The 18,364-nt window shown below is 32.4% G+C and overlaps 1 protein-coding gene across 1 annotated transcript in view; it reads left to right on the forward strand.

Annotated features, from left to right (window-relative positions):
• The window catches only part of IL7 (interleukin 7), a 51,075-nt gene extending 35,691 nt beyond the window's left edge, over nt 1-15,384 (forward strand). The window contains exons 3-6 of the mRNA XM_036830482.1: nt 8,694-8,774; nt 9,856-9,991; nt 12,381-12,433; nt 14,490-15,384. Coding sequence (XP_036686377.1) covers nt 8,694-8,774; nt 9,856-9,991; nt 12,381-12,433; nt 14,490-14,609 — 390 coding nt within the window. The 3' untranslated portion in view covers nt 14,610-15,384. The remainder of the gene's footprint in view (nt 1-8,693; nt 8,775-9,855; nt 9,992-12,380; nt 12,434-14,489) is intronic.
• Nucleotides 15,385-18,364: the final 2,980 nt, after the last annotated feature.

Below are 18,364 nucleotides of genomic sequence, written 5' to 3' on the forward strand. Positions count from 1 at the left end.
CATTTATTAGTTCCAGGAGGTTTTTTGTTTTGTTTTGTTTTGTTTTGTTTCTCTGTTGATTCTTTAGGATTGTCTGCATAAATTACAATGTCATCTACTAAAAAAGACAGTTATATTTCATCCTTCCTAATTTGTATATCTTTTTTTTTTCCTTTTCTTGTCATGTTGAATCACCTAGGTTTTTTCATACAATGTTGATAAGCAATGGTGAGAGGGACATATTTGCCTTGTTCTGATCATAGGAAAGTTCTGAGGTTCTCACCATTAAGTATGCTATTAGCTATAGGATTTTGTAGATGCTCTTTATCAAACTGGGGAAGTTCCCCTCTAGTCCTTGTTTACAGAGAGGATTTTTTGTGTTTTGGGGGTTTTTTTTGTAATGAATGCATGTTGGATTTTGTCAACTGGTTTTTCTGCATCTATTAATTTGATCATGTGATTTTTCTTCTTTATCCTCTTAAAGTGATAGATTACATTCTTTGATTTTTTTGAATGTTGAACCAGTCTTACATATATGGGTAAATATCACTTGGTTATGGTGTATAATTATTTTATACATTGTTGGATTCAATTTCTTATATTTTGTTGAGGATTTTTGCGTCTATTTTCACAAGATATATTGATCTGTGGTTTTCTTTTCTTGTACTGTCTTCATTTGGTTTTGGTATTAGGGTAAGCCTGGTCTCATAGAACAAGATAGGAAGTATTCCCTCTGCTTCTCTCTTCTGGAAGAGATTATAGAGAATAGCTATGATTTCTTCCTTAAGAGTTTGATAGAAATAATCAGTGAACCCATCTGGGCCTGGTGCTTCTGTTTTGTAAGCTTATTGACAAGTGATTGAATTGCTTTAATAGATATAGGCCTATTCAGATTGCCTATTTCTTGGTAAATTTTGGCAGATTGTGTCTTTTAAGGAATTGGTAAATTTCATCTAGATTATCAATTATCATCTAGAGTATCTATTATCCTTGTTAATGTTCATGGGATCTGTAATGATGTCCCCTCTTTCATTTTTGATATTAGGAAATTTGTGTCTTTTTTTTTTTTTCTTAGTTAATCTGGCTAAGGTTTATCAATTTTATTTATATTTCCAAAGGAGAAGTTTTTTGTTTTGTTGAGTTTATTGATATCCTGTTTTCAATTTAATTGATCTCTGCTTTAACTTTTATTATTACTTTTTTTTTTATCTTTTGCTTACTTTGGATTTAATTTTCTCTTCTTTTGTAGTTTCCTAAGGTGGAAGCTTAGATTATTGATTTTAGATACTTTCCTTATTTAACACATGCAGTCAATACTATACATTTCCCTCTAAGCACTGCTTTCACTGAATCCCACAGATTTCAATGTTATATTTTTATTTATTTCAAATATTTTAAAATTTCTCTTGAAATTTCTTCTTCAATCCACATATAACTTCAAAGTGTATTGTTTAATCTCCAAATACTTTGGGATGTCCCAGCTGTCTTTCTGTTATTGATTTCTAATTTGATTCTATTGTGATCTAATAGCAGACATTATATGATTTCTATTCTTTTAAACTTGTTAAGATTCCATTTATGGCCCATAATTTGCTCTCTTTTGGAGGATATTCCATGTGTTCTTGAGAAAACTATGTAATCTGCTGTTGGTGGATGAAATATGAAGTTGTCTATGCATGCCAACTATATAGAGTTAACTGATTGTGCTGTCAAGTTCAACTATGTCCTTACTGATTTTCTGCCTGCTGGATCTGTCCATTTATGATAGAAAGATATTAAAGTTTTCAACTATAATAGTGGATTCATCTATTTCTCTTAGTATTCTATCAGTTTTCCCTCATGTATTTAGACTCTTTGCTGTTAGCTGCGTACACATTAAGAATTGTCATATCTTCTTGGACAGTTGTCTCCATTATCATTATGTATTGTCCATTTCATTCTGATAACTTTCCTTGCTCTGAAGTTGGCTCTGTTTAAAATTAATATAGCTACCCTGCTTTCATTTCATTAATGTTAGCATCATATATATTTCTTCATTTTACTTTTAATCTATACGTGTCTTTATATTAAAAGTAGGTTTTTTATAGACAATATATAATTAGGTTGTGTTTTTTGACCCACTCTGACAATCTCTGTCTTTTAACTGGTGTATTTAGACTGTTGACATTTTAAAGTGATTATTGATATAGTTGGACCAATATTTACCATATGTTTTTTACTGTTTTCTATTTGTTGCTCTTATTCTTTGTTCCTATTTTTGTCTTCACACTTTATTTGTCTTTTATGGTTGTGACATTTTATATGATTCCATTTCTGTCCTTTCTTAGCATAACAATTATACTTCTTTTTAAACTTTTATTAGTGGTTGCCCTAGAGTTTGGTATGTATATTTGCAATTAATCCAAGTCCACTTTGAAATAACTCTGTGCCACTTCACAAGTAGTACAAGTACCTTAAAAATAACAAAATATTCCTAGTTCCTCTTTTCTTTCCTCCTGTCCCTCATATCACTGCTTCATTGATTTCACTTGTATATAAGCATGCATTTTATATATATGTGTGTATATATGTATATATATAATCAAATTAGATATAGTCAAATGCATTGTTGTCATTATTATTTTAATCAAAGTGTTAGACCAATTCAGAATAAGAAAATAAAAGTTTTTATTTTTTTCTTCATTTATTCATCCTCTCATGCTCCTCCTTTTTCTATGTAGCTCTGAGTTTCTGATCTGTATCATTTTTCTTCTCTCTAAAGAACTTTTTTTAAACATTCCTTTCATGGCAGTTCTACTGGCAACAAATTACCTCAATTTTTGTTTGAGAAAGTCTTTATTTCTTTTTCCCCTTTGAAGGCTAATTTCTCAGGGTACAGAACTCTAGGTTGGTGGGTTTTTTCTCTCAACATTTTAAATATTTCACTTCACTTTTTTCTTGTTTGAATGATTTCAGAAGAGAAATTGGATGCAATTTTTATCTTTGCTTTTTTGTAAGTAAGTTTCCCCCCCTGACCCACGTGGCTTATTTCAAAATGTTTTCTTTATCTTTGATTTTCTAAAGTTTGAATATGATATGCCTAAGTATATGATTTGGGGCATTTATCCTGCTTGGTGTTCTGTGAGCTTTCTGGATGTGTGGTTTGATGTCTGGCATTGATTTGGGAAAAATTCTCAGCCATTATTGCTTCAAATATTGCTTCTGTTCCTTTCTCTCTTTCTTCTGATATTCTTGCTATGCATATGTTACACATTTTGTAGTTGTCCACAGTCTTAGATATTCTGTTCGATTTTTTCCCCTGGTATTTTTTCTTTTTTCTTTTCAGTTTTGGAAGTTCTATTGTCATATGCTCAAGCTCAGAGATTCTTTCCTCAGCCATGTCTAATTTAATAAAGAGCCCATAATTCTATTACAGTGCTTTTTATCTCTAGCATTTCTTTTTGATTCTTTCTTAGAATTTCCATCTCTCTGTTTACATTATCCACTTTTTCCTGCATATTTTCCCACTAAAGACCATAGCATAATAATAATATTTTTTAAAATTCCCAGTCAGATAATTTCAACATCACTGCTGTATCTATCTCTGGTTCTGATGCTTGCTCTGTCTCTTCAAATTGTGTTTTGTGCCTTTTAGTATTCTTTGTAATTTTTTGTTGGAAGGTGGACATGATGTTCTGCATAAATAAACCTGTGGTAAATGGGCTTTTAGTAATATAGTGATAAGGTGTGGGGCGATGGGAAGCTTTTTATAGTCCTTTGATTAGGTCTCAGTCTTTTGATGAGTCTGTGCCCCTGGACTGTAAACTTTACCAGTGCTTCTCAATACCTCCCCACTTAGGTGAGAAAGGATGTCTAGCAAGGACTGGAGTTTGGTATTTCCCTTACCCCAGATAGGTTAGGCTCTGATAAAATTCCATCAGGTTAGGTTCTCCTAAGGGGAGGCCTTGTTAAGAATAACATAACACTCTGGCATATTTCAAAATCAATGCTTTTTCCCTCTCTCTGCGAGAAGCACATGGGGATTTTTCTCATATTCACTGTGAGGACCTCATAGAACTCCTGTAAGTAAAGCTCAGAAAAAGTGTGAGCAAAGGGGGACCTCCAGTGATAGGTCCCCTTGGAATTTTAACTCTAAGACTTGTCCATTCTGAGTTTCCAGTAATTCATCAATTACAGTTCAGGTTTTTCTATCCCAGCACTGGTTCACATGGAGGTTTCTGCTCCTGGGTTTCTGGTTCTGTAAATTGTAATTATTGTATCAGCTGTCTGTTTCTCCAATATTTGGGGAGGCAGTTTATCCTGTGACCTCACTTCTCTGACAGATATAAGAAGAGTTGCTGATTCTTCCATTTGTTCAGCATTTTACTTGTTGTTATGATGGAACGGTGACTTCTAAGCTCCTTACCTCCCAGACTGGAAACTGGAAGTCCTACACACACTGTATTTTCATTCTAATATTCTTTGATTTATATAGTATTTAATTAAGTGATCTAATTAAATAATAAGTATAACTTAGTGTTAAGGAATTGACTTAGTAAATATGCAACTCAAATTGTGAATGCAAAAACACATGAGTATATCAGAAACTGGAGTTGGGAGTCTTTGGTATACTGTGGGCATTAGTCAATATGTTTTACAGAAGGAGAAGAATATTGATTATCCCAGCAAGTCAAATGAAGATTAATTAATCAAGTCTTATACATATGTTCATGTTTATGCATATGCATATACATTTGAATATATGCTTATATATAACACCTTTTTCTTTTGAAAGATTTTTATTATAAGCATGTTTTATTATAAGCATATGCTCTTGCTTATAAATATTATCTCAAAACAAATATCATATCTGCTTAATACTTCATTTTACCATCTATTTTCAGCTGTTTTTCTAATTTAATTTTGTTTTCTTTATGTGAATAGATTTTGTACAAGACAACTTACTTGACCTTTCGGTTGGCATTGTACATTATGGAACACCACCTTCTTAAAACAGTCTATTCCCCAGGTTTTCTAACTTTCTGGCTACTTTATGTATGTTCTTGGATCTCTGAATGTCAACTCAAACTTCATCTGTTTAAAACCAAACATATTTTATTCACACCACCTCTACTACTATTCCCTATCTCAGTGAATGGCAACACAGTAAATCCTGCTGCACACACCAGAAACCCAGGAATCATCCCTGGTCTGTCAATCTTCCTTAACTTTAATTCTCAAATAATGTTATATTTGCTTTCTAAATATTTCTCAAGTCTATTCACCTATCTCTACATTCTTTCCCACCAACCAGTCCAATAAACCATTATCTCAAGCACTATGTACTAGCCTCCTAAAGATTCACACACATACTTTCTTGAACCCTTCCAAACCATTTACCATGCTGCTATTAATATGATGTTTGAAAAAGGCATTTAGTCATTAATTATTGATTTTAGGATCAAGACAAAGCTCCTTAACATGTCCTTAAGCCCCAGCATAATTTAGTTTCCTCCAGATCTCTTTCGTATGAAACCGGTGATTTCTCTTGCTTTCTCAGCTATGTACCGGCTTTCCCTTGCTCTCTTTCATCCAGCAGCCTATCTGCCATTATTCCCTCCCACTTAACTGAAGCCATACATGCTGTTTTCTACATCTTTAATCCTCCTCTATTTTCTTTTTCTCTAGTTTACTCATGCTTCAGATCTCAGTTGAAGTGTTCCTTTCTTAGGGAAGGCTTTACTGAGGTTCCTAAGTAAAATCCTTCTTTATAGGCTTTATGGTAGCATATACTTTTTATTCATGACAATTATTAATTTGAGATTTGACTGTGATTATTGGATTGATGTTTGTCTTTACCAGCAGACAGTAAATTTCTTGAAGGAAGGAACCCTCTGTGATTTTGATCACAGTTCTCTCTCCACTACTATATGGCACATGGTAGATGTTCGACAAGTATTTGATTGAAGAATAAATGAATGACTTTTAATTTTAGCGAGGAATTAATTACCAATTCTTACAATAATCTGGTAAGCTACCTAATGGTAAAATTTGTAACATTTGAAATAGGATTCCAAGAACAACACAGACCTTTTAAATTTTCATACAGGCTACAGATTTCATTAAAAATAAGTTTCACTTTTCAAAAGGTCCTCCAAATGAGTCTTTATATGCCATAAGACTTTGGGCCGTGAGTGTGCTGTGATAGTGATAATCAGAAATGAAAAATATTTCTGTAGGGACCAAGTTCATTTACAAAGAATAGTAAGACACGAGACTGAATCTTTCTTCTTCATATCAAAACCCCAATCCTCAGGCCCAGACCTACAAAATAGAAGGAGAATAGAAAGCAGAGAGCTATCAGTTATGTAGCTGCCAATGAGAATCATTTATGGGCAGTAAATAGACATTAGTTCTCTTAGAGCACATGTGACCATGAGTGCCCCACTAGAACAGGCATATGGAAGACATGTTGGAGAAAACCACACAAAATTGAATCTTAAAAAATCAAAGATAAATATATAAAAGAAAAAAGTGAAATAGAAAATCAACTGTGTATATAATTAGTGTTTCTGGGTAAGGGGCTGCTGTGCATGCATTAGAAAAAAATTCAAAGATAGAAGAAAACTATGCTAAAATGAAAGAAGATGGAATTCTACAAATCGAAAGAACATTAGGTATTTTAGGAACAACTTATGTAACATAATTTTTTTAACTGGAAAATACTGAGTTCACAGTCAATGTGATCTTGGCTTGTCTCTTGTTTCTTTCATATTCATAATAAATATGAAGAAATATTCAAATATGTCAAGATGACTGTAAGAAACTATTACTGATAAAGTAATTCTACTATTTGTTAAATCAAAAGATGGATATATAAGGTTCTTTCCAACTCCATGATTCTACATATCTTAGTCTGAGCCATCCTTCTCACAGGGCTTAAATGGAAACAATTTCAGAAAGCAACTGTAGTTGGCACTCATGTATGCTCATGTTGAATCTGTTCATAAAATGCACTAAAGTCAACTAGTCAACTATAATTGTGACTTTTATAGGAGTCAACCTTTTAAGTCAACCTTTTAAGTGAAAATTTTATCTACTGCTGTACACATTTGGCAAACAAATTACCTGGTATAAAAACATACTTTCTGTATCTGCCAAAAATGAGTTTTGTTAAATACCTGGAGCAATGGCTTAACCAATATGGCTTTTCAAATATTCGTGTGTCAAGCAATTTGTTAAAATGTTCCAAGAAATAGGTACTAGTCCATATAATATTTTTGGTAAATTGGAAAACATCATACAGATTAGCTGCACATTTGTTTATCTTCTTTTTTTGACGGGTGGCATGGCAAACATGAAAAGCATGTTTTATCAGAGAGAAATGTATACATGATTTATTGTCCTTCTTAGGGTTAAATGCAAGTCAATAGGAAAATGATTTAACAGGCAAACATTAATTTTCCACTATCTTTTCAGGAATATGTATAATGGCAACATGAGGATAGTTATAGAAAAATATATCTATTTGCACTTGAGATATTTGCGGTATGACTGGGATGTTTGGCACTAACAAATCTTCTGTTTACATAAGCATACTTTTACAAATATAAGAAGCGATGTACAAGTGTCCAAGGATGCATCATCTGCCCTTTACATCAAATGACATAAGAAAATGGGACTGTGTTTTCTTGTCTTTTTTCCCCTATCAAGCTTGGCAGAGGACTTTGCCCATTGGCCTGTAGTAAGTGTTGAATGGTGAAATGAATGATTACGTGTTCAGGCTGTAATTCCTATAGGTAAAACAGATACATTTAAAGTCAGGATAAATCCAGAGACCATTTATGCTTTTCAATGGTGAGAAGAGTAATGCATATTTTTCTGAGAGGCAGATGAAGATTAGAAGCCCATGATTACATCCTGCCATTACTCCACTTTTTATCTGTTCCTTAGTTGACAACACATAGGCTAAGATTGATTGAAGTCCTTCTAGAAACTCTGATAGCATGGAATGGCTAGTTTGCTGGACAGAGCTAGTCCAATCCTGTGCATAAAGAATCTGAATCCTTAGGAAATTCTTCCTAATATGTCAAGTACATTCTTGATTCAGCTAATCCCCACCTTCTAATACTACATTCCTTAGAAAAGGAAAATGAGAATGTGCCAGTCTGCCTTCCCCCCTCTTACATGACAATGACAATGCACATATTCAATCTCACTTTTTTCTCAGCAAAATTCTACCTCAAACATCCCCAACTGGATTATTTAAAATGCTGCAGAATGAATTTCAACTTTACTTACTGTCAAGAAGCTTTCCCTTCATTCTAAAGTAAATTCCCTTTGTCGCTGTTTGATAGTGGCAGGAAATTGGACCAAATAACCTCTTAAATGCATCTTAACTTCATGATTTCAAAATTTATAGTACATTGTCTATGTAGTATAACTTCTAAAATAGGTACTTTTATTTCCTAAAAAAAGCCAGTTTCTCTCAATGATTTCTGAGATTAACCTATGGAGTCTGGGGGAAGCTCTAAATACGTGAGGGTTTGTGTATATACTTGTTTATTCTTCAACTATAGACAACTATCCTTCCTGCCTAGTCAGCTAAGTCAGACTAAAGTTATTTTCCTTAAAACGCACATATAAATACCAAGTATTATAACATTGTTATTTTTATAATTACTACATGCTAGAAAGGTCCCCAGTTTAACCATATTATTTTATATTTATTACAGGACAGCATGATAGACTTTGATAGCAATTGCCTGAATAACGAACCTAACTTTTTTAAAAAACATTCATGTGATGATAATAAGGTAATGATAATTATTTGGAGTTTATATGTCATTCAAGCTTGATTTCATAGAAGCTTATATTTTTTGTATCTCTGTTAATTATATTGATTATATTAATAACACAGTCTTTTGGCTTTAACCCGACAATTCCCATTGATATGTTAAGTTATACTATGGTCTTTTATACTTTTATTTTATAAATAGCCCTATGCTTATTTGATAAATATTCCTTTTAATTTTAGCATTTCATTTTCACCTTGAAAATACTAGAAGAACTGCTGAATTCAAAGACACATATCTCTTATTTCCGAAATTTTTATGCAGGAAAATGCTTGTCAGAGTGACTGCTTGCACACACACACACACGCACACACACAAGTAATGGGAGTAATTTAGTTGTAGGCATTTTGGAATTTTTTCTTTCAATATTTGCTTATCTTCAAACCACTACCATTTCTATTTGGTATAATATTACAATCTACAGAACTTCCAACACAAATTTGTGTCATCTGTTTCTGCAGAAACTAGTGTGCTATTCAATAGACTTTTTTTAAACTCACAATAGGTGAGTTAGCCTCATGGCATTTAAGAGTATATCCATAAATTCTTTTTTTTTTTAAATTTCTTACATTAAATATATGAAAAACTTGTTTTAGGTGAATAGGCCCTTTATTTTCTTATTGCCAGCTATTCGTCCATAGCTCAAAAAGGGCAAAAATAATAACAATAAGAAAAATTGCACATACCTTTCACTATTGTTGCTTCCAGAAGCCCTCTCCTTTAGTTTCCTTGTTTAAAATTGAATAAACTTGTTATATGTTCACTCATAAGCAATAAGATCACACATAGCAAAGAAAAGAGACTTTTAAAAGTCAGATAATCATTAAACTGGGTTCTAGGCACTTTAGGCTGTCACCTGGGAGCTAAACAGTTTCAGTCTAGTGGCTCTTCAGTCATGCGATTAACTGGAATAGAAGAAAACTGGGGTGGAGGTGGGGTGTTACTTAGCAATACAGTTCTGGCCTTAGCCTCCTTAGGAAAGGCTATCACTTCTTAATATTTTATTTGAAACACAGCCCTTCTGATGTTTTTTCTGTAATAGGAAGCTTCGTTTTTATATCGTGCTGCTCGAAAGTTGAAGCAATTCCTTAAAATGAATATCAGTGATGATTTCAATCTTCACCTATCAACAGTTTCACAGGGCACATTAACACTGTTGAACTGCACCAGCAAGGTAAGCTGAGGACTGTTTGAACAAAAATGTAAACAACTCCAGTGATAAGATACTATCATTCTCTGATGATCAAGTCTGTTAGCATAGAAATCTAAGTGCTTATAAGAAAATTGAAATACATTTACTCAATTCTAGAAGAGGAAAGCCTCAACTTGTAAAGTACCTATTAATCTCTTGGCTAGGGCAAAGAAATCATTTTTAAAAAGGTACTAAAAATAAATGAAAGCAACATTGTAAGTCAACTATACTTCAATTAAAAAAAGAAAATAAATAAATGAAAGAAAATAATAAATTTTATTGCCATAATAACTTTCAAGGAGGCTAGTGTAATAAGTTGGGTGAGGAATGGTAAATTTTTATTTCTAAAATGTCTTAATAATTTTAATCCATATATGTACACACTTATAAGAACTCATAGCCAATAAAATGGGTAATCAAATGTATTTAACAAATATATTTGTATGTAAAAATTGGGCATATTTATGTCCAACAATTTTCAAGTTTTTTGCCTCAATAATTTTGATAAGTATAGGGCTAAGTTTTTCCTACTTCTCTGCTAGTGGTCATGAAATGTAAACAATAAAACAAAATTTGGAAAACATTATCTTGACACTAGACAAGTTTCTTCACCTGCAAAGTGGAGAAAAATATAGTACCTACATTATAGGATGTGAAAATGACATAATATAGAGTGCTTAGTACTAAAAAGTTTCAATAAATGTTTTATAATTACTATTATTATTATTATTTTTACTCCCTCTTCAGGAATTTTACCAGCTGCCACATAAAGCCAAAAATATTTCTTATAATTTTTAAAAGAAAATTTTAACATTTTTATGATAGAAAAAGGATTGTGTGTGTTTTTAATTTTTAATACTAGTAGTTGCCCACAGAAGGGAAAATGGTAAGATTGTCCTTGAGCCCTACTGACAGTGATGAAAATATATGTTGGACCGTATAAGTTGGTTGGACCACTTCATTTATCAGTACATTATCTACTTGATGCAAGCCAGTGCCCTCTTGGTGTTGTGGATTTGCCAAGCTTATTTCCAATCTTGTCCCCCTACTAATGTTAGTTCCTTATATGGAATTTCTACTGTTCTCTTTTCTGAAAATCTGATCTCTCTTGTTCTATGCATCCTTCAAGGCCAAGCTTAAGATTCATGAAGACTTTACATTCTAGCCTACCATCTCTTAATCCTTATTTATAGTGATTTAAAGTACAGTCAGCCTTTCATATCCATGGGTTCTGCATCCTCAGATTCAACCAACTGTGGATCAAAAATATTTGAAAAAAAATCTCTAGAAAGTTCCAAGAAGCAAAACTCGAATTTGTCAAGCCACATCGACAACTATTACACAGCATTATTTTGTGTTTACAACTATTTACATAGCATTTACATTGTATTAGGTATTGTAAGTAATTTAGAGATGATTAAAGTCTACAGGAGCATGTGCCTGGTTATATGCAAATTCAGGCTATTTTATATAAGGGACGTGAGCATCATCCTTGGATTTGGTATCCACCGGGGTCCTGTAACCAATCCCCCACAAATACAGAGGGACTACTGTACTATCTAATGCAGGAATAGCAGTTCGTTTCATGTTGCTTACACATCCAGTTGCTTAGGTAATGGCTTATGTTGAGTATAAGCTTCAAGTCAGGGCTTAACTGAAAAGACTGCAGGAGCAAACTAGCGAATATCACATCTTGGCCTAGAAAGGTTAAAGGTTATAGGTATGCTGTATATTTGCAATTCTTTCTCTCATGTGTTGAGCTTTGCATTGATTCCCATATTCCAAAATCAACTAATTGTAGAAAAAGAAATACACAAATCATTTAAATCTTGAAATTAATAAAATTATGTTACAAAATTAACCTGCTACAATCCACATTTTTCTGAAATGAAAGGCAAGATGTTAAAGACGGTCAGCTATATTGAATTTTCTTCGTGAGTTAGGCATGCTACAGTGCTTTTATAGTTATTTCATTTGCTTCTGTTGGGTAAAGCTGATAAAATTTATGGTAAGGATTTAACAACTTAATGCTAATGTTATTTTCATGTTGATTTAAAATTCTACTTTTGTCTCTGTTAGTATACTCTTCTATATTAGTTTTTTCATACCTCACAGCATTAACACAGTGCTGGGCATATTTGCAAAATTATGAATCCAGGTTATTCAGAAGACTAACCTCTCTTTTTTCATCCCTTTTCTGTGATATTCTATTTCTAAATGAAATTAGTATTCTGCCATACTAACAATAAATAATTTAAAGTAGATATTCAATAGATTTAGATGAGCTGAGAGTAATATGAAAATTAGCAATTATATTCAATGGAAGGAGTAATAAAGGATAATAATCAATATGTAAATATGACTTGGTTTTTAAGGGGTAAAGGAGAAAACCACTTCCCTGGGTGAAGCCCAACCCACTAAGAATTTGGTAAGAGTGATTGTATAGTTTTCTTTCTACAGCTTTTTACTCAACTTACTATTCCTAATATTCTCTTTGAATTGATTTCTTTTTAAATGCTCAATTTTGAAAATATTCATTATAAATGTTGGTAAAGGAGAGAGGGAGGTACCCCTTAGACATTGGATCCCTTTAAACTGCATTTTTAAAAATCACTATTTAAAATTAAAGCAAAGCTAGGGGAAATGTCAGAAGCATGTGATTTTTAAAAAGAAAGAACAAAATTAAAACCTCAGTAGGTAACAGCAAAAGGAAATGGAACACTATAGGAGAAAAATAACTAGACAACAGAGATACAAGAAAAAAAGTTACTATAGTAAAGAAATACATATTAAAAATGAGAACCCATTTTACCTATTTTATTAGTATAGACTGTACAGTATATACTGTATATGTATAATAGTATTTGAATAGTCTATATTTATATATATTTATAACATTCTATTAGATTATTACACAAAATTATATAACAATGTAGAAAATATGAATGAAAAAGTCAGAATATTTAATTAAATCTGATTATACATTACAATGATATAAATATTAACTAGGATGAGACATAGAAAAATGAACACACCTGGTTCATGAGAGTGATAGGTTCCTTTTTCACACTTCCGTTATGTTATTTGACCACTATATATATATATATATATATATGGAAATTCCTTATTCCTCTTAGAGAAGCAGGGTGAGTCTGCATACCCTGGGACTCAGGAAACCCTAGGAATTCCACCTGAAGTGGAATAGTTGAAATGAATAACTGAGCAACATAAATAAATACATTGAGGGCCTCTGGCTAAGGGAATTCAGAAAGAAAGTTTAGAAAAAGGAGATAACATCTATGTTCCCAGGATTACAGAGGCAAAATCATGGTTCTTTGTTTTTTTGTCTTTTTAATGAATGTTCAGTCTTGATCTTTGAGGAAAAGTCATGAAATATTCACATCTATGTATTTCAAACCTGCTTAGTCACATAAACTTCAATTTGTGCTTTTTAAAGATGTCCTGGGACCCTCATTAAAGAGAAGAATATGACAAAGTCTCCTCATATTTATCTTTGAAATCTGTCCTCTAATCTTTTAAATGCATTATTTAAAGGGTATGTGTTACTGTCACTAAATATATAGCTAAAAGAGATCTGAATGTGACTAAACTAAAAATAGGACAAACAAGCTCAAGACCCAATCATTATACTTACTTGATGTGTGACTATGGCAGCTTATTTATCCTCTTTACATCTCAGTTGCCTCAAATGTGAAAGGTGAAATCATCAATTTCATAATTATTAAGTAGATAAAATGAAATACTGTATGTATAGCACTGAGCACAATACCCAACCTAGAAAACACCCAATAATTGGTTGTTATCTAAATGAAGAAATTACTCAACCCTGTACTAATCCACTTCCCAGAGACTCGCGGAAATATAACTGAGTATATGCACAGCTACTCTCTTATATGTCTTTTCCGTGTGAGGTATCTCTTTCTCCACTTTCTGTAGGTTGTACAGGTAGCCCTTTTTAAGATTTTTGTCAGGAACTGAAAACTAGCTTATAAGCCAGGCATCCTCCATACTCTAGGGAAGGCTAGGGAACAAGCTTAACCAGGTATATCCTTATTAATCATCTTTGACAAAATAAACTGAGTATTTTCAGTATTAATTATTCCTTCCATAAAAGCATTTTTTCCATTGTAAAAAACTCAATTGAATAATGTACAAATCTTTCTCACAGAAGTTTAAATAGCACTCTTTATGTCCACTGTTGCAGTGGTGAGAATGACATCTACCTAACAGCTCTTTAATTAATCCTAAATCTTAAACCATAACAACCTTGACTTTCCTACACATCAATGATCACAATTATGGTTAGAAACCATAGTTTTAAAAAATATCATTCAAGATTCTTTTTAATTAAACCAAATTTTTAGTATAACCTAGCATAATGGATATTAAAGATTAAATATTTTAAAATGTGTATTTTTATAAAAATGTGTGAACTTAAAAACTTTTTTTATATATTTCTCTAGGAAGAGAATAAGTCTTTAAAGGAACAGAAAAAACAGAATGACCTGTGTTTCCTAAAGATACTACTACAAAAGATAAAAACTTGCTGGAATAAAATTTTGAGGGGCGCTAAAGAACATTGAAAAATACGGAGTGGCAATATAAAAACTTAAGAGCTTTATTTGTATCCTCCAAGAATCTATCTGCTTATGCAATTTTCCAGGGTAGAATGCCTTCTGGAAGTTACTGAATGCATCCTGGTAAAAACGGATTACAGCAATTGAGAAATCCTTACTGCAGTACTAGAAGATGGACATAAACAGTGGAAACCAAACGCTGCAATCAACAAACTATTTCACATGCATGAGGATATATATCAATCGGTATTAATTCTGAACTGATTTTTGTAAGACAATCCATGTAAGATATTAGTTGTAATAATACTTTTTAAACCTGTTTAAAATTTTCAGAAGACATATAAATTCTGTGAAATGTATAAAGTTTACAAGGATTAAAAATTAACATTTCATTATTACCAAAATAATTTTATGGCCCACTATGCATCAGCATACTGCAATGAGAGTGGAAATTGTTGTCATCTGTGCTGGAAATGTTTCAGAGTTACAGTGAGATATGGATAAGGCCCATGAGAACAAGAGTCATACAGCTTACAGGAGCAGTAGCATAAAGGAGTCCAAGATAATTGAGAGATGTAATTAAACGTGAATGTATAACACAGTGCCTTTAATAAATGATATAACAGATGTTTTAAAATGAAGATAGAGAATAATTTCACAAAATAGAAAGTCATCTGTTCTAAGGATGCTAAACCATAGTACTGAGTTACTTTTGTCATTTATGTGTAATAAAATTTGTCTAAATGAGTTTGCAATTTGAGAAGTATATTTTTAAGAGAATAATATATGTTGGCCTTTTAATTAATGGAATGTATATATTTAATTTTGACACTCTATCTGTATATAAAAATATTTTCATACAGTATTACAATTTACTTTGGATAACATTTCTCCTTTGATAATAAATGACCTATGTATTAACACTGTCAGATTCACTTAATGAATCCCAATAGGAGTTTTGTTTGTTTGTTTTTTTGGCTGTACCATGTGGCTTGCAGGATCTTAGGTCCCCAAGTAGGGATCGAACCTGGGCCCCCTGCAGTGGAAGTGTGGAGTCCTAACCACTGGACCGCCCAGGAATTCCCCCAACAGAATTTTTTAAGATCAAGATTTTTAATACTGTACCACTATTTGATTTCTCACTTTCACTGAAATATAACCTTTAATCTCTTATTATTGAGAATGTACATGAGACCGGGACCGCCAAACTATACAAGAACAGGAACACTACTTTACTTCCTATGTTAAATTTTAGTCTTTTTAAAGAAACTTTTGTATATACCAGATGCAGCTTAGGAAGGTTTGCCAACAGTCTTCACTTACTTATGAAGGGAACTGAAACCACTATTCTAGGCAAGCCAAGAGTTCTAAAACAGCCACCACGGCCTCATCGCCACCTGGTTAAGAGCTGACTGGCTTTATTTGATCTACTGACGATACTCAGGTGCCATCCTCAATGTGTGGAGGTAAGACCTTCCTCTCAGTTCGTGTCTGTCTCTCTGCATCTCTTTCTCACTCTCCCCAACCTATATGGCGTTTCTTCCTCACTGGTGCAGATAGCTGTATAGAATTGTACAGACTATTGTATAGAATTCACTGATTACCCCATTAATGAGGTGTTGACCCAACTATGTTTTCTGTTTGGTTTTCATTATTAACTCCAGAAAAGGGAGTTCACTAATACTTTTCAGGAGCAAATGATTCTTCACCAAGCTTTTTCTTCAGATGGACTTTTCAAAGTAGGCTATTCTTCCTTCCACCACTAAACAGGTCAACTATGTGGTACATTTCCACCCTGATGAACTGGTGCTATTGGTAAACCATCAGCTATGAAATGGTGAAATTTTAAATTTCTAAAGGGAAACTTAAAACTGTTCTTTAAGATGTTTCCTTGAAGGCTGTCTATAACGTTCCCAACAGTGTTGAAAAAATTCTGAGATTGTGGCAAAATAAGGAACAATATTTTAAAATGCTTTATTAAAAGTTATTAAAATTTTCTTCCATTTTAACCTTTGACCTTGATTTTTATCATTTGTTTATGATAGAATTGAATTTTACAGAAAATTCACACTCAAAAATTTTTATTCAGCATGGTGTGTCAAATGCTTGGAAAAAAATATCCAGGCTTTTATGGTTGTATTTCCCTTCTATGTTTCCTAGCTACTAGCAAGGTAAGTAAAGACAAGGCAGGTTGGTTAATAATGATCTTGGATACTATATTTTTTTATTATTTCTATCCCCCAATTAGACTTGTTTTATCTCAATGAACATTTTCTTTCAAATATGTATGTGGATGCTTTCAATCAGCATTTTCTAAAGTTTGTCTCAAGAAACCCTAAAACTTATTGATTCTTAAAAATAATGATAATAATAATAATAATAATTAAAACCCCAGAGAATTCTGAGTTCTGAGGTCACATAATTTTCTCTTGGTGACTCATAATGCATGTAAGTAATTTAAAACCCTGTAAACTCATAAAGCTTTTTTAAAAAAAGTTTAACACTAACATAGCATTTCCAAAATTTGACTACAGAACACTTTTATGTAAAAACCATTAACCTATCACACTTTGAGGACTATTGCTTTATACAAAGGAACTCCGTTAAAAGTCTTTTAAAATAAGCTTTAAAGGGATCTGCTGAAGGAAATACTCCTTTCAGGATTAAGATAGTTCTTAACAACTAGAAGTTCTTACAACTAGTTCTTACAACTAGTTCTAGTTCTTACAACTAGAAGTGTTTCTTTTCTTTAAGCCATTCTTTCATTGACAGCCAGTTTAAGAAGGACATCTCATCAAATATACTGTAAATATTTCTCTAGAAACACACATTTCTACTCTACAGTCTGTATAGTACTCTGTCCATGCAATCTTCATATCTTTAGTCATTATGTTCTTACTGCTTAGAAAGTTCTTCCAAATTCTATGCAGATCCTGCTCAAACTTCAATGGGCATCTTAATTCCTTTCTTCTCAATTGCTGTGACTTCCATGGTAGTTGTAGATAAGGGATAAACTTGTTTTATTGTGCTTCGCTTTATTGTGCTTCACAGATACTGGGTTTTTTACAGATTGAAAATGTGTGGCAACCCTGTGTCAAACAAGTTTATCTGTACCATTTTTTGCAACAGAATTTGCTCACTTCACATCTCTGGTTACATTTTGGTGAATCTCGCAATATTTCAAACTTTTTTATTATTATTATATGTTATGGTAATCTGTGATTTTTGATGTTACTATTGTAAAAAGATTATGACTCACTGAAAGCTCAGGTGATGCTTAGCATTTTTTATCAATAAAGTATTTAATTAAGGTATGTACATTGCTTTTTTTTTTAGACACAATGCTATTGCGCACTTTTTAGACTACAGGATAGTGTAAACATAATTTTTACATGCACTGGGAAACCAAAAACATTCATATGACTCGCTTTATCGCAGTGGTCTGGAACTGAACATGCAATATGTCAAAAGTCTGCCTCTAATGCTAATGTTTCCTCCTTTAGTTGCCCGTAGAACTTAATTACCTGCATTGTGCATTATTATTTGATCATATTCCTCTTACTACTTTATCTTAAATACAATTATTATTAATTTTTCTATTCACAGTTGTTCAAAGTGTTTTCTCTCCCCTGAAAGAATGTATGACCTTTTGTTTCCTTCAGCACCTAATGGATAAAGCCACACATATGGTAGTTAATAAAGATGAATTGTAAATTAATTAATAAAACCTATTTAAATAATCCAGAAAATACATTTCTACA

Source organism: Balaenoptera musculus, chromosome 17, assembly GCF_009873245.2.
Source record: "Balaenoptera musculus isolate JJ_BM4_2016_0621 chromosome 17, mBalMus1.pri.v3, whole genome shotgun sequence".
Classification (NCBI taxonomy): Eukaryota; Metazoa; Chordata; class Mammalia; order Artiodactyla; family Balaenopteridae; genus Balaenoptera; species Balaenoptera musculus.